This window comes from Thunnus maccoyii, chromosome 17 (genome assembly GCF_910596095.1).
Source record: "Thunnus maccoyii chromosome 17, fThuMac1.1, whole genome shotgun sequence".
Lineage (NCBI taxonomy): Eukaryota > Metazoa > Chordata > Actinopteri > Scombriformes > Scombridae > Thunnus > Thunnus maccoyii.
In genome coordinates this window covers 23491470-23514576 of record NC_056549.1, presented here as the reverse complement: position 1 = coordinate 23514576, position 23107 = coordinate 23491470, and the positions used below count along the sequence as shown (strand labels likewise).

Here is a 23107-nt window from a genome sequence, read left to right as displayed (position 1 = left end):
CTTTGACATTTACAGCATAAATTGTATTTTCACAGTTATCTGGCTAACGTTGACATTCCTGCTTCTTGAAATAACCCTCCTTGTATAACTTTTTGTAACAGAAGTCATATAACATTATATCATCACCACCCGAATGAAGGTATGGTTTGTATTGTATTATATGTAGAATTCATAGAGCAGGCCCTCATTTAACTTGGATAGCAGTATGCAGCTGTATTCAACACTTGACATGACACATTTCCCCTCAGGGAAATTATTTTCTTGATTGGTCAATTAATAATTTGGTCAATGAAATTTAAAAAAATTGTGACAAATGCCAATCATAATTCCCTAGAGGCCAAGATGACATCTTCAAATTTCTTGCACAGTTGTAAACCAAAAGATATTAAATTTAGTATCATAGAGGACTAAGAAAACTGATTTTCTGGCATTTTTGCTTAAAATTTACATATGAATTGATTATCAAAATTGTTGCCAATTAATTTTCTGTCGATCAACTGTCAACTAATAGTTTCAGTTCTAGAAAAATGCAAACAAGAATAATGGAACAGATAAGAATGGTTAACACATCAGTTATACCGCCACAAATTTAGAGAATTATATAACTCACTTTGGAAGTTCCTTTTTGTTATTTAATGACTGGACAATCACAACAGTTGTTTAATATCACATGCAACATTAACAACCCTCCAACAGTTTAGATTGGGCACTATGGACCTCTCATAATATTTTTGACAAATTTTGCTGTTTTTTTTTAACTGGACCCAGTACTCCTGTCTCGTGGTGCTCGGTGATGACATGAAAAAATGGATTTCTGTGTCAACATACAATTAAGCATAATTTCATTTATTATTACGCATGACTAAATCAAGCATCTCAAACAAGTGATCTGAGGTACATTTTAAGAACTCTATTTTTGAGGCAGCACATCTGTGTGTCTGACTACAGACTGAATGACATCTTGTGTTACAATTAAAGGGGATGTTAATAAAAATGTGTCACTGTCCCAAAACACAAAAAGCTGTAAATGCAGTGATGGTTCAGTGAATCATTAACTCAGGCATTACTTCATTGTATGCTAAGGTTTCTGACTTTCTGCATTGTTCTTTTCTTTTTTTTCTTTTTTCTTGTTATCAATTTGTTGTTTATACCAATTACAGGCCACAAAAGCTCAACAGGACAAATGAAGAAGACTGTGCAAGAGACTTGTGTAGAGGACAGGTTCAGTGATACATTTATGTTGTTACATCTCCTACTGTACTGGCAACCAATGAAGGCTGTGAATTCCTTTATGTCCCTCTTATATTGCAAAAACTCTCCTTAAAGAGTTGAACCATGTCTGTCTAAAGTTGTTGAGTTGAAATTTTTATATTGTAAAAATATTTTTACGTCAAATGAAGGCAAGTTTTGTACTCATTTCATATTTTAAACTGGATTTTTTAGCAATCAAAGGACCACAGCATGGAGGCTGTGTAGTAGTGTAGTAGTGCTGGAAATCTTTCTGTTGTCTTGTAGCATGAGAAGTGTTGTGGTTGACTCACCCCCAGTGACACATTAAAACAGGTCACCTTGTAGCCATTTGTTAGTAAACTAGTCCCAGTCTGTGATTCAGACAGGAAATATTCAGTCAGTCTGTCAGAGACTCCTGGCATGGGAACCAGTTAAGTGTCAGTTCCATAGTTTGGCCACAGGGAGGCGTGGTTTCCCACAGCAAAGTCTCAGCTTCAGTCATTGGGGCTCAGCAGCCAATTGGTCACAGTGGAAGGCACATTCAGTATGGCTCAGTAGCCAACAGGCACATTATCAGGACAGTGTGTGTGTGTGTGCTGTATGTGTGTGTGTGTGTGTTTGTTAGATCTTGGGCCTCCATCCCTGTATGAACTGTGTGATCTTGGTGACATGGAGTCGGCTCAGGTGGAAGTCATGTGACAGGATGTCCTCAGTCAGCTGCACCAGGAGGCTGCCGTCAATTCGCTCCCTCTGGAACACGGACACCGCTGCTTCTGATAGGCCGATGAACCGCAGACAGGCCGACACTTCCTCCAATGACAGCGCAGACAGATCAGCAGGAGGCCGCCAGGTGGGGTCAGTGGGAGGGGCCAACCCTTCAGTCACTCCTGTGGATGTCCCGCCCCCCTCTGCACCTCTGGAGGAATCTGTCGTGGGATTGGCAGTGGGCTCAGGTGAGGGGCAAGGCGATTGGCGGTTGAAAGGGTTCAAAGCCCCGAAAGGAGCGAAGCGACTCTGCGGGGGTGGCGGCCTCAGTCGAGGCCCAGAGGTGAAGGAATCCACCCATGGCTCTGCCCAGGTGGCCTGCGCTGGCTGAGGATTGGCTGCGTTGTCTGCAGGGAGGGCAGAGACCGGCTCAGGGCTGGCAGGGTTCGGGGCGGGGCAGTCAGCCCAGGAGCACGGGTAACAGTAGAGAGAAGCATCTGGTGAGGGCGAGCAGCTGGGACAGAGTAGGAGAGAGTGACATTAGTGTCTAGCATCGGTCAGCAAGACTCAAAATACCAAAACATGTCATGTGAAAACTTCTAATGATCATACTGGGGAGCATTCTATAGTTTTGTATCACAGTTTAAGAGATCGATCCCTTGAAACCATTTATTTAGTAGTATGCAGGCCAAAAGCCACTGAAGGATGGAGGGCGTTACATACTGAATAGATTCTATAATCCTTTCAGCTTAATTTGCTTAATTTTGTTGTAAGGTGAAAGTTTTATAGTTATAAATAATCATTTCAATCACATCTAAATGATTATAATTCAATATGGAACAGGTCCTAACATGTTAAAACATAGTCATTAAAGTACAGTTGATACAACAGTTATATGTCATATGACTAAGAAATGTTCACTTTCATGCAAACCTCTTTCTAGCACTTTAAAGTCCCCTTCCACTCAAAATGTGTTTTTCTTCTTGTTCCTTCAGTTGGTTGTTTGAGCTTCACTGTACAGAATGATGTATGTACAGAGTTTGACACTAGAAGACTGTTTTCACATTAATCTACTGAAGGGGGAGAGTTACTCTGTGCTCACCTTAATTCTCAGTTTAACATATGCATGGGTTAGGGTAAGGGTGATTTGTGACATCAAAACTAGTTTTGAGCCAATCGTGGTCCAGCATGCAACTTACACAGTGTGTGATTAGGAAAGTAGGAGATCTTGTGTCCAGCACAAACTTTTAAAATGAAAAATATTTGCATATTCATATATTCTGGAATTTTTAATGAGGGTAAAGGACTAGATGTAATTTTAAGGATTTTAACGAGGTAATTGTCCTTTTTTTGTGGAAAAAACATATTAGACACAAATGATTATTCAAAGTACAGTATTTTTATGGATCCTCAACATGTCTGGAGGGGATCTTTAAGGACTTCATTTCCATTTTGGCTTAAAAGCTGAAGTGTTACATTGCTTAGAAATTATGGAAACATCTTCACTTCTGTGACAACTGGGCAAATTCTATCTGCTGAAGAAGATCTCAGCTACTAAATGAAGATGAAGATGAACTTTGAAACTCCAATTTAGTGTACATGTCTCAACATCTTTTGACCTGTAAATCACCAAATCAGTGCTTACTGGGTTTGGTTACATAATACGGTTTTCAGAATGTTTATTTTTGTCTCTATACTGAAACTTCAAAAAAACAACTAATAATATTAAAGATAAACATATTCATGCATCATTGTTTGTAATCTGATCAAAACTTGAAGCAAATTAGGTCTTTCTATAGGAAAATAGGTGTGTGTTGATAATTTATACAATTAATCAATTGAACTGTTCCATACTTTAAAAAAGTAGCTGAAATGGAAAATAACTCTCTCTTAAAGGTTCTATATATAGCATTTTCCATATTTATTGTGAAATTTATACTGCTATCTTGATCTATGCTGTCTTTACAACACATGCTATGTTGTTATTGCCAGCCTAATTATTCTAATTATTTTGTACTGAGTTAGTTGCAGCCTTTCAAATATCAGATTAGAAAACACTGGAAGCTTTAGCTCCATTTGGGGTGCAAGAACATGAAACCTCTCCCTCAATCCTCCCTCAGTAATTTTGCTAATGTCACAATGATTTGTTGGTTAAAAAGTCTGATGTGTCGCGTGGTTTGAGTCATACTGTACCTGTCCTGCAGTCCGGAAGAGTAGAAGGAGAGGTTGGGTCTGGGGGAGGTGGAGGTTTTGGGGAAGCGAGGAGGGACAGGAGGGCTGGGGGCTGGGCTGGAGATGGAGCCTCCTTTAGAACACCGAGGGGGGACCGGAGGGGCGATCAAGTAGCGACACTCCTCTCTCACCTACACACACACACACACACACAACACAGAAATGACAGCCATAACAGCAAAAAAAAAGTTAACTCCTAAAACTTCTCAGGAGGTTTTATGGGAATATTTGTGTGTAAGTGTGTGTGTGTGTGCGTGTGCCTGCTTGTCTCTATGTTCTGGTTGGTAAATGTCACACTTGGTGACCTTTAAACCTCAAACAAACCCCCCCTCCCCACACACACACACACATGCACACACAAGCTGACTTGGCAGGCTAAATATCAGGGAATGAAGAACACTGTGTGTGACAGGGTATAATCCAGCAGCATTGCAGACATCAACACCCACACAGCCTCTCTATACCGCTGCTAGCTGCCATCACTTTGAAAAAAAAAAAAGTTAATTAAAGAAAACAAGCCTGATAATTTCACCCTTACAAACACAGACTCCTTGTACACCATCATATGAACACTGATGTTATGGGGAAACTCTGAAATGTGAATGTTTCAGGAACTATGAAAAGCAGCCTTGTTTTCAGTTTAACACACCATTTTCTGGCTTGAAAGAATTTGGTTTGAAGATGTTTTGATAAATCCAAGCATTAGTCATCCTAAAGGAACATTAGACATAAGAGTCATGGTTTTCCCTTAACAGAAACAATATGCAAAAAGAGAATGAGATTTTACAAGGAGTAAATCAGGTAGAAAGAAAACTAGCCTCAACTATCTTATAATAAAGAAATCTTAATACCACAGCATAAAAATACTCCACTACAAGTAAAAGTCCTTCATTCAAAATCCTACTAAAGTAAAAGTTCAGAGGTATTATCAGCAAAATGTACTTTAAGTATTAAAGTAAGTACTTGTAATGCAATAAAACATCCCCTGTGACTGATATACGATTATATGTGACAGTGTTAGATTGTTAATACTGATGCATGAATGTGTAAGCAGCATTTTACTGTTGTAGCTGCTTGAGGTGCAGCAAGTTTGAACTGGTCCCTCCAAAAGGTCACAGGATAAGTCTGAGGGGTTGTGAGATGAATCATGGAAGACAAAACAAGTGAAAAACTAAGCTCTGATACACAAATTCATGTTCATTTTTTAGACTACTTTTTAACTTCTCTTTGCTTTTTTGTGAAATAATATATTTAGGATTTGACCTTTTTTGAGCCTTAAATGGCTATTTAAATAAAACCATCTGAGAAGTTACAGTGAGTGGACTGCTGACAGCTCACAGACATCTGAAACATGATGAGGGGAGGTAGACACTGCTTTTTTTTAAGGGGTCACAAGCCAAAGTGATTGGGAACAGTTAGAGCTGCAACTAATGATTATTTTCATTACTAATTAATCTGTTGATTATTTGCTCAATTAATCGATTAGTTGTTTAGATAAAATGTCAGAAAATGGTAAAAAAACAAAAATGTCAACCACTGTTATCCAAAGCCCAAGGTGAAGTCCTCAAATGTCTAGTTTTGTCCACAGACACAAAAGATATTCGGTTTACTACCACAGAAGATTAAAGAAAGAAAAAATATTTATATTTGAGAAGTTGGAATCAGAAAATTTGGAATTTCTTTTCTTAAAAAATAACTCAAAAAGATTAATCAATTATCAAAATAGTGGGCAGTTATTTTAATAATTGGGGACTAATCGATTAATCAACTAATCGTTGCAGTTATAGGAACAATGCATTGTATTTTATTTTTATTTTAAGCTTATCATATGTTGTGTCTGCAAAATCTTAATCTGTAGCTGTAAAATAAATTTACTGGATGTGAAAAGTGTAATATTTCCCATTGAAATGTAGTGGAGTACAAGTTTGAAGTTGCATGAAATGGAAATACTCAAGTGAAGTACAAATACCTTTAAATTTGTACAGTACTTGAGTAAAAGTACTTTTTCCACTGCAATATTACACACTAGCAATTAACCTTATCTTGTACATGAAAACTTATGCATTTGCGGTTCTAAACTCTCTGGTAGATTTATCCTAGAGAAAATATGTTATTGTACTGTCAGGAAGTCATGTATTTTACGCTTCCAGTACATTTTCATTCAAAAGATTATGATGGTTAGCACATTTAGCAAGGGCAGCTGATTTAACAAAAGGCGCACAGCATTGCTCTAACTAACTAACTCTCATCTAAAATGTAGAAGCTATTTTAAATTGTTTAATACTATTAATTTAAGTAGTCTAGATCAAGATTAAATTGGTGCAAATTCCTGACCTCAAAGCCAAAGCCCCCCCTCTTTTAAAGAACACCTTCAGCTTTTTGAGAAAGAAAACCCTGATGAGAAAACTGCAGAACAAACCCCCTTAATGAGAAAGACTATGAATTACAGAAAATAGCAAAACAGAGGCTAGACAGGAGGGGGGCAGGGCTTCAGCTCACTAGTAACCATCTCTATACTAGTTTTGTCATAAAACCCTTACAGCCACTGAAAAAGAGTAGTTTTGCTTGTTTTGTCTGACCAACACTCCTAAAGAGATTTGGTTTACTGTCAAATAAGACAAAAAGAAGCTGCAAATTTTCACATCTGAGAAGCTGGAATAGGGGAATGTTTGGCTTTTTTTTTTGAAAATTGACTTGAATTATTCGATTATCAAATTGAGCACCAAGTGGCTAATCAACAGAATGGTTTCCAGCTTCTCAAATGTATGTGCTATTTATCTGTTTTACACAATTATTCGGACAAAGCAAGCTATTTATCATATTTATGGTTTCTGAGAACTTGCGATGGGCTTTTTTTCACTTTTTTTCTGATATTTAATCAAAATGTAAAAGTTATTTAAATTTAAAAAAAAATGACTGACTGAATCAATAATACAAAAAGGAATCATGGCTCTAAACTCCATTAGTTCCTATAATACATGCAAGGAATAAGTGGCACTGCCCCACCTGGACTAATATGGGATGAGATGACATTAGCACTTATAGTCATTACGGCTGGTGCTGTGTTCACGTCATTTGGGATTAATAGGAAAGATTTCGAGTTAACAACATGTAAGCATTCATCAAGATGTTTACAGAGTTGGTCGAGTGAGGATAAAAATATTGTACATTGACAATATAACACCATATCCATCTAATTTGGGTTTAATTACATTGAACAATAGTCTTTGGCTGATGTGAGGCATCCATATTTGTTTTGCTTTCAGGCACTTGGTACTTTTATTATTAGGTGCTGAGTCTGATATATCAGAGCTTTCAGAAAAATCCAAGTTTCCCAGTCATAATTATGACTTGGATGTTGACTTGAAAGCTATTTACAAGTCGATACCTCTGACATGACATGAACATCAGTGGACCAAAGAAAGAGTGTCGCCTACAGAAACTGCAGAAATGTTGTCATGTGTTGTGTATATATGGCAGCCTTTCCAGGAAGTCAATGTGCGTGTGTGTGTGTGTGTGTGTGTGTGTGTGTGTGTGGTCAGTGAGGTTTAAAAGCTGTAATGTATGAATAATTGAAGCCTGGCCTCCTCACTTTTAACAACCGGATGCTGCCTTGGACAGAAGAATGAGAGACAGTGATATGAAAAGAAAGACAGAAGGAGGGGAGAGAAACTCACAGCATCAGATTTTGGAGGTACAGGTGGCGGGGTAGACACTCTTGTCACCACGGTACCAAGAGAACCGTCCAATGAGGAGGACGAATGAAAGGAGATGAGGTTTGGCTCCTTTCCTAAGCCCTCTGCGTTCTGATTGGTCCAAAGTTCCTCATAAGGGATCTCCTCACTGGTCCTCATTTCAGCCTCAGTCCACTCAGGAGTCATATACTCCCTCTCCTCACCTGGCCCCTCCCCCATTCGGTCTCCGAGAGAGTCCCTGCAGCGCTGTGATAGGCTGTCCGAAACCCCGCCCCCATACCCGCACATCGACAGCCTCTGCAGCGCCGGCGCCAAAGAGTCCTGACCCGACACACACACACGAGAACGCCGCGGGCTCACACACTCCTCCGTCATACACTCCAGCTCTGGCCGGGTCTCCCGAACAGCACGAGAGTAGGCATCCGGGTCGAACGCATGTCGCAGTAGCAGGCTCTCCAGTGCTGCCGTGTGGACGGAGGCCTCAGCCACGTTGAAGCGGGGCATGCAACGCAGCAGCAGGAAGTGGGAGGGGGAGACTTCCTGTCTGCGAAGTACCATGCAGAGCACCACTGTCTTGCTGACGATGTTGAGCAGTTTGTAGCGGTGGCCCTCTCGTACCGCATGGCGGTCGTAGGGGTTTCGCGGTGGCCGTGACGGCACAGACACGTTGACAGGGAGGCGAACCCTCTCGATGATGCTGCGCACCGTATGCTCTCCTCCCAGCATGCCCTGCTCCAAAGGGGAGCGTGTGCAAAAGCGTCCACGGCAGGCAAAGGGCAGGCTGACGCTCTGATTGGTGCGATGGTTCATACAGACCAGGCAGGGAGTTTTACCTGAGGAGGAAGAGACAGCAAGAGGTCAAAGAGTTACCAGTTATCCTTAAGTTATCATCCCATGCAGTCCTGCCAGCGATGTCACATTTCCTTTTTCTAATTTTTTAATGAATGTCTGGAGGGTTGAAGTCCTAACATCAAAGATGGGCTTGCAGCTTCTATCACTCAGTGCAAACTCTCATGTGGTCCTGGGGTTTAATATCCATATTCTAATATACTGCAAGTGAGTATTCTTTTTATGAGGAGTTGAACCCTTCCTGATTTTAAAAAGGAGAAAGTTAAACCACTATTAATTTGTTGGCACTTGAAAAATTAGTTTCCTTTTTCTTCTCTTACCTTTATCCCCTTTATTTACAATGACCTTTATCATCTTTTCCAACTTCTTAGATTTCTCTGCTGTTTAAAATAATGTTCAGCCCTCTCTGCCCGTTCTAATAGCATGACACTCCACTAGCTTCAGTTTATCAGTCTGGTGATCTTTAATCTGTGACAATCTCGGGCTTGTGGGAAATGGTGTTTGTTAAATGCTGCTGAAAATAGAAATGTTAAATAAACAAGCAAATTGCGTTTCCTTCAAAAATGTAAACATCTCTGTATGGAACCAGCATGAAATACTGTTGGGTACGTTTATGTTGTAGCACTTGATTTTTTTTAGCAATTTGCATTATTACAAAATTTTGAATTAGGGTTCCTTATTTCTGAAACAGAACTCAGAAAATCCTCTTTAACTCTCTATAGCCACTGAAATAGGACTTCATAAATATCAAAGAGCTCAACACACTGAGTTTGGCCTTATGGCACAGTGAGACCAAAATTCACTTTCCATTCATGTGTATGTGAAACGGGGCTTCCGATCATGAATTGACCCGCCTCATTCACTCTGGACAGAGTTCAATCAGACTGAACTTTGACCCCCCTTTGAAATCGAGAGGCTCATTTGAGAGAGGGGGTGGGATTGACCACTCATTCAGGAAAATATTGTTTGTTTATAACTGCATGGCGAAATTTAAAAAAAAAACAAAACAGCAAAGACCAAGATGCTACTATGGCGGGATGCTATTATACACTGTATAACTCAATCACAACTTTGTGGGCTGTTGTTGTTAGGCTACTAGTTGTGCGAGCTCCTGTAGTTTATGTTTATGTAGTTCATGTAGTTTATCATGCTATTTCTTGTCCTACCCACCCAACCCCCGTTGCTTTTGACCACAAACTGTGAGTAAATTTCACCAGGTGGATTTTGGTGTAACGGCAGCTTTACTTACTTCGGGGAGTCTTCCCCAAGCGTCTCAAGAGCGCGCTCAGTCCCGTCTTTTCCTTAGATGGCGTGGCACACAGAAGCTCTGCCTTCCCCATGAGTGACAGCTCATCTCCAGCCTGCAGAGTGAAGCTGTAGGGCTCACTGTCCTCGCTGAACTCCCCTGATACCACCTGCAGCGTACACATGCATGGATTTGAATTGGAATTGGAAACGCGCCATGTGTGCATCTATGCAGAAGTGAAAGAGGGCGAACCTTGACGCTGAAAGTGATCGTCTCCATGACAAAGACCCGGTCAGGGAAGACTCCAGCAACTTCCTCCACACTGGAGAAATACTGGACTGGATCCCTAATGTCCCGGTCTTCATCCAACAGCTTGAACTTTCCTGCAGGGAGGATATAAACAGGACGAAAAGAAGGAGGGAGGAAAAGGAAGGGTGGAATTTATTGGCGGTATGAAGGACAGTGAATAAGTTGCAAGAAGACAAATAAAGTGAAGGGAGCACAGAGGGAAGAAGAAGATGAAGGAAAGGGGAGAGAAGGAGGAGAAGGAAGGAGGGAAAGAGGGGTATGATGGGAAGAGTAGATGAAGAGGAGGAAGGGAAGGAAAGGTAAGGAAAAGGAGAAGAGAAAAGTTGCTTTTGTACTTTACGTCTTTCTTTGACTGCCTACAGTCTTACTTCAAACACACATCCGCAGTAGACACTGTTTGGACGAGAAGAATACAAAGACACCTCCGTGACCTATGACCTGGCACCAGCTCTCGGCCAATCAACAGCCGACGGGGTTGGCATGGCAACCAATAAAGGACCCCCATTCTCACGCAGAGCAGAGACACATCACCATGGAGACACTCACACATACACACACAACTCTCTCCCCCTTTCACTCTTTCTTTCCTTTGCTCATCCCCTCTTCCGTCTGTAAATCTTTCACACTCATGCTCTCCGGATATAGAAACCAGGCAGTGTTGCAGTCCACTGACTGTGTTTGTGTTCTTGAAACTGTAAGTTTTTTGTTTTGTGCCACTTTTTGATGTTGTAAAGAACCATTTCAATTACATTTTCACTTGTGCACACATTATTCTTTAGTCTTATTTACCAGTTACTCGGCCGGCTCTCTGAGTCATTATGGTTGTATTGAACAACTATAACCCTCGAAGGGTCCTCCTTTTTCTCACAGAGTCAAAGTGTTTGTGTGTGTGTGAGGGAAAGAGAGATGAGAAAGTTTTTTTGTCTGGGAGGCAGAGCAGAATACCAAACTCCACCACCATCCTCCTCCTCGCCAGCGCCTCCCTCCCTCCCTCTCTCTAACCCTTCTTTCCCCTCCAACCCCCCACCTACCAATTCAAACAGAGCCCCCAGGATAAAAAGCTTCCACCCACCGAACAATACCAGCAAGTGCTACTTTTCAACACAACCCACCACCCCTTTCCAGAAAAAAAAAAAAAGAAAAAAGTGACAGGCTGAACAGGGGTTTGAAATGAAACAGGGTTTACCACTATACCAAACAAAACTCCAGCTCCATCCTGGAAACCTTTACAAATAAGAGGATTATTCAGCTAGAAACGAGATCTCAAATGTTACCAAATGAGCAGAGATTTGACACCATATTAACAAGTTACTATTAAAATGTTGTTCCTATAAATAAAGACAAAATCTCCACTCGTGTAGCTTTTCCTACACACAAGGCTTTGGCTCCACATTACAAGGCTGGCTGTGGCGCCACTTGCTTCCCTGAAATCCATTCATGACAAGGGATCATTCAGCTTTTCTGTCCTCTACACTTCAGTCATCCTTGCCTCTTACTATACAGAGGAGCAGGAGAGAGAGAGAGAGTGAGAGAGAGGAGGGAGCATCCTGTTGTCCATCCCCAGGGGGAAACCTATATTGCTCTCCTCCGAAGCTTATTTAGACTTCCTGTATGAAGTCATCACACAGACATTAGCTCATCATCAGAGATGATGGCCTCTGATTAAACAACAGCTCACCTGTCATACTTGAAGAGATACAAAGGTAGTCCTAAAAATAGTCATATATTTAAATTGGCTTTGCTGGCTGGCTTTTTCTTGTCTACCAGAATGCTAATGTTAAAATGGTTCACAATTGAAAAGGATGTCAGGTTGATGTAATGCTACACGGCCCAGCAGCAGAAATACACACAACAATTCAGGCTTATCCCAAACTGAAGGCACTCTGTGGCGAACCTTATAAGGCTTTTGCTCAGACCTATTAGACTCCTAAAAAAGTCCCAGCCATGAACATTATAAATCAGCGAGAAAAAAATACAAACAAACACTGGTAATTGTTTGAAAGAAGGAAAAGAAATGACTGATTGAAGGAAATGTTATATGTAAAAAAATAAATAAATGGAGAAGCAAAAACCAAATAAATCGGAAATACTTTTATTTGTGGCTGGGTATCTTTTAAGATGGCAAACTTGGAATGAGAAAGGCTATCAAAAGTTTTCTTTGTGTTAAGCGCATGTGGCCATATATCACTCATCTATCACTCTGACTGTTGTGACGGGGTTATAAAAAGGTTATTATCTGAGATGATGTCCTAATCTGCCTTATCTTAACAGTTCTTGGGGTGAGGCAGGAAAGGAAAAACAATCATGTTCATATAACTTTTGGAGTTCCTGAACTTTTTATCACTTATAATCCCCAGACGATACAGTGATAAAGTGTCTTACAGGTACAATGTGGAGGTTTTCACTACTAGTAGCGCTGTGCACAGTGTATTTGTTATATGGCTAACTGCTTGTAATACTGGCAACACCGGCAGTCAGATGCTTCCCATGTGAAGTGCTGAAATGTCTAAAATGACAATGATCTCAACATACCCCCCTCTGACCCAAATGTTCTTTCATTCTTCTGAAAAGGAGCCTGAGTGGCGGCACTAGTATGAGGTGACATCAGCGCTCCATCAGTGGAGGAAGCAACGGAGAGGAGGCATTAAGATCCAGTTACACAGCGAATAATGTGACTGGTTGGTAGGTTGGAACAATGGGATTGTGGGGATAAGCTCCGGTGAGGTCATACTGACTAGAGTCATTCAGCAGGAAGACGACAACTCAATGGGCAGGAGCCAGGGAAGGTCACATCTACAGCAGCTGGTAGGTTATGTAAAGGTGGGCTGAAGTGAGTGTGTGTGTGGGGTTTATGTACATGTCTATATATTGGGGTCTAAAGTTTAGGTCTTATTTTATGTACTAATATCATTATCTTAAAATTTGACCCTGTCCATGCTGTAAAATAACAATTTGAGTTTTAATATAAGAGTTATTCATCCAATTCACACTTCACACACATTTAGTATTCATTCAATTACAGTTAAGTTATTTTATTTACTCCAACATAAAGTTTTCCCTTTTTGTTTCCCCTTTAGTAGCTTTAAAGGAATAGTTTGATATTTTGGTAAAAGACTTTTTCTCTGTCTCGCCGAGAATTAGATGAGAAGATCGATACTACTCTTGTGTCTGTACGGCAAATATGTAGCTGGACAAAGCAGCCGGTTAGCTTAGCTTAGCATAAAGACTGGAAACAGAGCCTGGATCTGTTAAAGGCTAACAAAATCTGCAAACCAGTACTTCTAAAGCTCACTAATTAACACATTTTACTTGTGTCAAAACAACAATTCACCGTTTTACAGAGGGGTTATGTGCCAGACTTTTTGCTGGCCAGGACCAGTTGCCAGGCAACCATCAAAGACTCCAGGCAGTAACTGGTCAAAGCTGAGAAACAGTCCAACACATAACCCCTGTTAAAGTGGTGAGAGGTTGTATATTTTTACTGAACAGGCGAGCGGTATCAGTCTTCCTATCCACCTCTCACCAAAAAAAACGAAGAACTGTATTTCTTTTAGATTGTTCTTACTACACACCTTCTGACAGTATAGTATATGTATTCTGTAGCAGCTTGTTCAAGCTCTTATTTGAAGCCATAGACAGGCTCACAAGGAAATTAAAGTTACTACAAGGAACTTTTAACTGGTTATGAAACAGTCTCATGATGCCTCTGATGCCTCTATATGACCTATATAAGCGAACCAGACCATCAGTGAGAAGATTGGCGATTTCTATATAATTATTTTAAATGTCTGCCATCGGGTCGGATTCCCTGCAAAATCAGACTAAATGATTTATAGACCAGAAGAGCCTACATGCTACATTACATGTAGCACTGTAGCATGAGGGAGTACTTAGACATTACTAAGATGAGGGGGGAGGGGGACATTTGTCTTCATTTGATATTGTTAAAAGTAAATTTAGACTTGTTGTTGGATTCCCAACTCATTTCAAAAAAGATGAGAGAAAAAGAGAGTGAGAGAGAGAGAGAGCAGCGGTGGTTGAGCGAGCTACAGAGTGAATGAAGAGATTGAGCAGTGGTGTAGTGAGAACAAAGGAGTGACTCTGAGAAATAAAACGTTATTTTCTGATTGTTTCACAGCGGTTACGTTCTAAAGCACAAATAAACACACCCACAACCCCACACAACCTGGTGCCGCATTGCCGGATTTGGTGTGAATGCAGCCTTACATGTAACCTAGACGTATGAATAGTACTAAATCAGAGTTTACTTTGCTTCACCACCATCATATTACAATTATTAATCTTACATAGCCACAAATACATACATTACCTCATCGCTATGCATCCTGCAAACAGCTGTGTCTATAAAAGAAAAATAGTGTTAAAAATAAGTAGCGTCTTTCTTTCACTCCCTTCCAGAACAAATGCACGCACTAGCCAAGATCTTTACGATACGAGGCAATGGTGCTTATGGGAAATGCAGTCTTCAAGCTGGGAAAACGCTACCGCTTTTGTCCACAGCAGCTGCTACAATCAACACAACATGAAAGTTCCTTATAGTAACTTTAACATGAAGAGTTGCTTTTGTGCCTTAAACTGCATGAATTTGATATGGTTCTAAGTATTGGATGGTGGTGGACAGTTTTACACTGAAGCTGGTGAGGAAGAAAAAGCCCTTTTGATGTTTATACTGGAATATTAAAATATAAAAATTCCATATGGCATAATTGCTATCTTTAGAGACCTTGGGATCTTTACTAGATTTTAAAATACACTTAAATTGGTATGAACAATTTCAAGCTACACAGTATGTGTTTTTAATGACTGGCTGTTGTTTGTTCGGGTTTCATCCCAGTGGGGAGACTCCACTGGGATTCAAGGATTCAAAGACTTTATTGTCATATGCAGAAATAAACAAGTAATCAATGCAATGAATTCTTAGTTTGCTATGTCTCTACCTGGTGCCATCAATTACTCTATTTAAAATATATTAGACACTAAGTTTTTGTTTTTTTTAAGTATTTGTAGGCAAATAAATACAGACACCCACACACACATTCATATCCACCCACCAGTCATGTACATCATGTACATGATGAATCACCAAATACTATTAAAGACCACTAAACTTCTATTGTGACTCTATTTTATTGCCCTGTACAGTTATTATTTGCTGTTCCAGTTCCCGTAGTCTATCTGAACTGCACTGAGTCAAATTCTTAGCAGCTTGGTTGACATGGGAATTAAGTATTGAACTTGAACTTTACATTTTATTTTTAGTACAGGGTGACCAACCCTACTCGAGAGCAGTGGTAATTCTAAGACTTGTCTTGCCATTAACCAAATAATCAAATAAAATCAAGTTTTACTGAACAAAAAGAAAGAAAACTGCTTAAATGTCATTGCAGGTTTTTGAAGGAAATATCAACACATCAGATAACATTACTTGCCACTATCAGTATATCAGTTTGATGCTAATCAGTCTACTATATGTTTGTTAGCAGCTTTGTTTGCTAACCCCTGATGAGACATGAATTCCCCACCAAAAATAAACGACTGGAAAATTTTGACCTTGTGATAAAATTGTGTGTTTATTTTCCCTCTAGGGAAAATGGACATTTATGGGGAAATTGATATTTTTAGGTTTAGGATGAAACATTAAGGAATATCTGTAGAAAGCAGTTCCTGTGTGTGTGTGTGTGTGTGAGTGTGTGTGTGTGAGTGAGTGTGCGAGCGCTCACCCTGGTATTGCAGAGGGATGTCTATCTTGGGTCCAATGACGTAGTGTCCTTCCTCTAAGCTGTGGGCCGTCACTGTGGTCCACTGACGACAGGAGTGTAACAGCACCACATCCTCCTCCGACAGACCCTCCACACATTCACCTGGAACACACACACACACACACAAATGGATTAGCCACAAACAAATAGTCTACCTGCCTCAGGGCTGATGAAACAACAGGTTTTTATTTCTAAGGTCACACTAAGTAGCTTAGCAATAGAAAAACACTAAAACACCCCACCACACATACACACAAGCATTCAGGATTCAGTGTCCATAATTACCACCATCAGTGACGGTTCACCACCCCTAACCTACTCATCAGGACCCCGCTATGTAGCTGGCAACCCGCTATTACACAGCCCCCATACACACACACACACACACACATAGCTTTCAGTAGAGCCATCAGCACAACAGCATTGATTTCTGCTGATAGCACAGTGGTACAATTCAATCACACACACACACACACACAGCTCCCTCTCACTCTCTCTCACACTCACAGACTCACACACCGATCACATGGATGGCCGTCCTTTTGGCTGGGTTGCTGATGGATAGCTGTTTCTCTCAAACCTTTTAGTCAAACAAGCATGTTGAAGGATGGCTGAATGCAGGACACACAGGACAGATGATGAGGGATCATAATCAGAAATATAAAAGGTTTCAACATATATGGACCTTGCTTCCTTTTTGGGAGTTTGGACACTTAGGATTCACATTATACTCGTGCTGCTGTGTCACAGATCAGTCCAGTTGGCTGCGCATGTTAAAGTTTTTGCTGTATGTTAAAGGCTCAGTTCACCCGAATCACAAAACATATTTTCCCATGTAGTGTTTTGAATTTGTATCAAAGTTATATGTTGCAAGACTTCTGCTACCACTGGAGCTACTGTATATCCTGTGAAAAGTACAAAAAAAAAATCATCCCCACGGAAGTGCATGCAGTAAATAGATTATCTTGATTGACTGAGGCGATCTTACAACAAAAAAAACCCTCTTGGGGTAATTGTTTTTATGTGATTTGAGTGAACTGACACTGTTTTGCCTAATATGTGAGTGTGTGTTTGTAGTGGTTATTCCGAAAAGAAAGCCCCTAGCACAATCAATTACAGCCCACCCACACACACACACTGCACAACTGAACCACCGTGTTTCCATAAAGATAAAACTGTTCCTCGTCATTGTTAATATGAAATGAAGGGGAAAAAACTTGAACGAAGTGCTGACATCATGGGCTCTTGTGAATAACTAACCACCATCTGGGTTGGCAGGCTGTGCAAACAAGCAGGCATCTGTGGGGTAACTACAGTGCAGTTAATAAACACCTACGGGTGCTCTCTCTCCGCCTATAATGCACACGCGCGCCGTCACAAGTAAGGTGCGTAATTTTCGGGGATCATGATGACACGGGTCGGGTGCGCGCTTTTGTCCACGACTCAAACTTGGAGATTTTCCTCCTCGTCGCTGCTCGTTAGTATTCACCACATTCACCGACAGATTACAGCATTTACATATGAAAAGAATTGAGCAGCACTTCAGCAGCACAACAGACACTTTGTGGCTTTTCGGGCAGCTCTGGACTGGAACAACTTTGGCCATGACACCCATCGCCCGTTCCCAAAGTGAAGACCCCAAATCTGGAGGAGCAGAGATTCACTTTGGCAGTAAAAACATAAAACGCATGAATGGAAAAATGAGCACAAATGTCGGGCTACATGATGACTCTCTTATGCAAGGCAGTCGATTGGTGTTAACTAGGAAAAGTCGATGTCCGAGTATAAACCGTCGCGTCAAGGTAGCCAGATTTAACCAAAATACTAACGGAAGTACTGGTTTCAGAGTAAGAGCGTCAAACGTGCGGCTGGCATCTCTTTTCTCAATTAACTGTCATTTTAAAAATGCTCCTGTAATGTACAAGTTGATACTAATAGTGATTGGACTTCTCTAATGTTTTGTCAGATCAGATCAATGGTGACTTATATATCACATGTGATGAACAGAAGCATCATTTTCTTCTGGCGGGAATGTAACTGATTTATGTGTTAAAATGTGCTGGTGAATATATATTTTCAAAAAAGTAAGGTGCAGCAGGCAGGGCACTGATATGTGATAGAATAGAGTAGTAAACACGGTTACAGTCATGTGATATCTAGTGTAAGTATTTCTGATTTCTGACAGTAAGGTTCATTTTAGTAGAAACTTCATCTGACCAGTATATGCAGTGTAATGCTATTTTAATTCAAAGCAAATCTGAGCTGTATATCCTTATGAAACTTGTCAGCAAAACTTTGAAAGTGGAGCTATGAGAGCAAGGCACATCCCAGACTGAGATATTGGTATTGAGATACTACAGGATTACATGTGAAGGAGCAAAGAACTAATTAATTAACATTTAAAAGTGAAATACAATCTCATAAACAGCAGAGAGACTTGCTCTTTTCTTTAGCAGCCTATTCTTTAGTATAAAACATCACAGACTGGCCATGGTAGTAAATAAAAGTGTACTGTATATGCAGAGTGCGACATTAGAGGATGGGTTCTCAATTTTTCAAGTTTGTGTTAAAACAACAGTCAGGAGCCCAAATGAACACTGAAACAGGTTTTTCTTGCTGTAATCATTCCTCCTGTTCATACTGAACATCAGAAGATCTCCTCATAATGCACTCACAATGTGATGGGGGACAAAATCCACAGTCCTTCTGTGCAAAAATGGATTTAAAAGTTTATCTGAAGCTAATATGAAGCTTCAGTCCAAATGAGTCAAATCAAGTAGATATTTTTTAACGTTATGTCTTTTTAGTGCCAAAGTTCCTCTTTTTGTTACTATACTTCCACCACAGCTCAACAGGGAAACACAAAGAGGGAATTAGATGCTAAAGACTGTAAATGTGTCAGATATCCTCTTGATATGACTAACTCAGACTGCTGAAGCCTCATATAAGCTTCACATCAACTTTTAAATACATTTTTGCACAAAATGACTGTGTGGACGCACTGTGAATTTTGGCCTCCATCACTTACACTTAAACAACCTCTTTCACTGTTCATATGGACGCCTGACTGTTTTTTGAAAAATTGTGACTCTGTCCTTTAAATTCCTGGATTTGTGGGAGTTTATCAGTCACATGGAACCATTAACATGTGAAGATGTTGCCACGTCAAAGTTGGATAACAACTTGTAGATAGCTGGGCAAACGGACAGCCCTGCACTCATTTATCTTTTTATGCTGTATTAACACTTTACATTCATTACATTTTGTATTTATGCTTTACAAATAAACTTGCCTTTAAACTAGCTATTTATCCCCATTAAAATGTGTCTGCCTACATTATAGGGTGGTTTCTGTTTAACTTAGAGAAACGGTTTTTCTAAGTTTATGTGAAGTTACCCTCTAATAAGCCAGTAAAAATGAAACATTCCCACGGTGAATTGTTTTTTCCTTTTGAATAAAAAAAATGTAATAGTAAGGATTTATTTTTGAACGTGTCGACCGGAAGCTTGATAGATTTCTGGCAACCTGACAGTTGAAATACTCCACTGACTCCTCAGTACATTGCTACACTTGTTCCAACGTACCCGCGTCGTTATTCTCACATAAACCCCACAGAAACACACAGCCATCGATAAATGATTTTTTCTTTTTTTTTCCTGAGCGGACGACCTGATTAATCATAATTTCTCATTAATATTATCCCGGTTATCGTAACTCTGGTGGCGCTCTGAGGCGAAGAAGGAGCGTCAGAGTTAGATAACAGTTGTCAAAAGAAGCAAACAGCCCAGAATTGTTTTTAACGACCGTGCCGGTGGTCTGACTCTTACCGTGGGCCAGGCGGACCAGAGTGGGCAGACGGAACTTGCTGACCACCGCGTCCAATGGCAGCGCCAACGGGCTCCAAGTGATCTCCGACAGGCTCGCCGACAACTTCTCCATCCTCCCGGGTCATCACTGTACCGGAGATAATGGTGATGATGATGATGACAATGATGATGGTGGTGATAACGATGAAGAGGAGGAGGAGGAGGGTGATGGAGGTGGTATAATGGCAAAGAGTTTCGCCATGTTTGAATGTAGGAAAGAAGAGGGAGCGCAGTCACAGTCGGTGCGCACGAGCGGTGGGAGGGAGCGCGAGCCCTCTTTCTCTCTCTCTCTCTCTCTCTCTCTCTCTCTCTCTCTCTCTCTCTCTCTCTCTCTCACTCCGTCACTCAGTGAGGTGGAAAGTAACTAAATACATTTACTCAAGTACTGAGTAACTGTGACTTAAGTACAATTTTGAAGTACTAGTAGCTACTTTACTCGAATATTTCCATTTGATGCTACTTTATACTTCCATTCCGCTACATTTCAGAGGGAAATATTGTACTTTTACTCCACTACATTTATCTAGCAGCTTTAGTTACTTTTCATACGAAGATTTGACACAATGCATAATAAAACAAGCTTTTAAAATACAACACATTGTTAAAGATGAAACCAGTGGTTTCCAAACTTTTTGTCTTTTGACGTCTTACAAAAAGCAGTGTGTAGTCGAGTCACATTTCAGATGTCTATGAGTTGTTAACAGCTCCACCAAATAGTGGTTTTTCCCTCTAAACTTCTCACATGCTTTCATTTCAATAAATGCTCAAATGATCCAATATTTCACCAAAATCAAAGATTAGAGTAAAAGTCCAAAAACTGAAAATAGATTTGTGTATCAGAACGTTTTTTCTTCTTCTCTCTCCCATTAATCATCTCACGACCCCTCAGATTTAGCCTATCTGTTGGCCCTTTGGAGGGACCTGACCCCTAGGTTGGGAACCACTGGACTAAACTAGCTAACTGTATATAAAGTAGTTGAAACTAGCTCCACCTCTTGCATTTACAACAGTAACATGCTGCTCTAACACTGATGCTTCCGTATTACAAATCTAATGATGTCATATATAATAATATATCTGAACACCTCTTCCACCACTGGTGTTTGTCCTCCCCTCACATACACACACACCAAATAGCAAAGTCAAACAAAAGATTTTGTGGTTTTTATAATTATACTGTAGAGGAAAAAGTAGATGTCAAGAACTAGCATTCATTCCTTGTAATTTGTGAGTCTCCATCTTCATATTTAATTCACAACATTTAAGAGGCTAATATGTACTTTTTACTCCAGTACATTCATTTCAAAGCTATGGTTAGCCTCCTTGTCACTTTGCGGATTAAGGTTTTATACACAAAATCAACGATGAGTGCTACAACATACAATGCGTTCCTGGTGATTAAAGGACAGGTTCACAATTTTTCAAGCCTGTCTTAAAGCAACAGTCAGGTGCCCAACAGCAAAAGATCCCCTTCAAATGTGCTTTCAATGTAAGTGATGGGGGCCAAAATCTTATATGAGGCTTCAACAGTCTGAGTTAGTCATATCAAGTGGATATCTGCCACATTTACAGTCTTTAGCATCAAATTCCCTCTTTGTGTTTCCTCAGACAGTGTTTCCCTGTTGAGCTGTGGTGGAAGTATAGTAACAAAAAGAGGAACTTTGGCAAAAAGACTGAAACATGAAAGATATCAACTTGTTTTGACTCATTTGGATGCTGAAGCTTCATATTAGCTTCAGATAAACTTTTAAATACATTTTTGCACAGAAGGAGGACTGTGAATTTTGTCCTCCATCACTTACATCGCAAGTGCATTATGAAAGGATCTTCTAATGTTCAGTATGAACAGGAGGAATGATTACAGCAAGAACAGTTTTACATTAGCTCATGCTGGTTACACAATAATGCATCAGTATAAATAATTCAGTAATATGATATATTGTATAACAATATAACACATGGGACATCTTCCTGCATAATGCATAATGAGTTTTGTACTGTTGGTTGAGAGAAAAGAAGACATTTGAGGATTTCACCATGGGCTTTGAAAAAAAGTAATTGACAATTTTCCTTATTTTCTGACATTTTATAGACCAAACAACTAATCAAGGAAATAATTATTAATAAATTAATAAAAGGAAAATAATCGTCAGTTGCAGCCTTTAAGTAAATTTTGCTGGTAATACTACTAATGCACTATTTTCAGATTTGTAATCAGAGTTTATACTCCCAAAGGTGTAATTTTACTGTGTTGTATAATTAATTTTACTGAAATAAAGGAGCTGAATATTACTTACCACTAGGTATACTGTCCTCAAACTTACTTGCAGAAAGTCTCTTTTGACCTAAGGAGCTATGGGGGATTTACTATCTATATTTGGGCATCTGTGACATAAGCTTGGCACCAGAACCAGGAAGCAGCCATGACAGCACCTCCAGACATTTATTTAATGAGGCAGTATTGTGGTTGAAGAAACGCCTACACACCAGACCAGTATCTCAATCCTACCGCAAAAAGAAATCAATTCATCTCAGTGGAGCAACTCTACAAAGAAACTCCTGCATCTGTTGCATCTGTTGCCTGTTGAGGTGGATTTTATGGTTTCAAACTTTAGTCTGCTCTGTTGTTTCTAACTAAACATATAATGTGTTCAAACACGACAACTTGTCCACAAGTTCAGGATATTGAGAGACTTGACTTTGATTTCAAACCCACTGTGCAGGTGTACAGTACTGACACATGTAAATATCAGTTTTATCACCAGCACATGTAGACAGTAGTGATGTTGCTGAAGTGGAATCGGTTTATCCAACTCTTCATCCAGCACTAAACTTCTGCCCTAGGCAGGATTCTGGTCAACTCACTCTCAGTTCAGTGAACCAAACTGTAAACAGAAACTGATTCATTTGATATTGATTCTTGCCAACACAGCAGTTGTGATGCTACAGTGCTTTGTGCCATAATCTAGAGTGACAGTTCAAAAGAATGACATAACTGATGCTAAACTACCATGGTAAATTAACCATTAGGGCCTAACTGTCAATTTTTTTTTAGAGGTACCATGTGGAATTTCTGACCTCTAGTAGCGCTATGGAGCAATTTTTATGAGTGGGTCCCCATTTAATTTATCGTGTGCACGTGCACAAGGGTGAACGTACAAGCAGGTGACGCGATTCATAGTTTCACACTATTCC

The 23107-nt window shown here is 40.1% G+C and overlaps 1 protein-coding gene and 1 long non-coding RNA gene across 3 annotated transcripts in view; one reads left to right on the top strand and one right to left on the bottom strand.

Annotated features, from left to right (window-relative positions):
• Nucleotides 1-13297, top strand: part of LOC121882226 — a 79612-nt gene extending 66315 nt beyond the window's left edge. The window contains exon 12 of the long non-coding RNA XR_006092054.1: nucleotides 12838-13297. This is a non-coding gene — a long non-coding RNA (uncharacterized LOC121882226). The remainder of the gene's footprint in view (nucleotides 1-12837) is intronic.
• Nucleotides 424-20143, bottom strand: gareml (GRB2 associated, regulator of MAPK1-like). Of its 2 annotated transcripts, none has more exons than XM_042390289.1 (7): nucleotides 19874-20143; nucleotides 16008-16148; nucleotides 10210-10340; nucleotides 9961-10126; nucleotides 7845-8695; nucleotides 4129-4298; nucleotides 424-2449 (listed from the first exon to the last, which is right to left on the bottom strand). In XM_042390289.1, the coding sequence occupies exons 1-7, from the start codon at nucleotides 19983-19985 to the stop codon at nucleotides 1852-1854; spliced, it is 2169 nt and encodes a 722-aa protein (XP_042246223.1). In that variant the 5' UTR covers nucleotides 19986-20143; the 3' UTR covers nucleotides 424-1851. The 2 variants fall into 2 exon arrangements, with proteins under 2 accessions (XP_042246223.1, XP_042246224.1); XM_042390290.1 differs by lacking the exon at nucleotides 19874-20143 and adding an exon at nucleotides 17383-17428.
• Between the last annotated feature and the right edge of the window lie 2964 nt (nucleotides 20144-23107).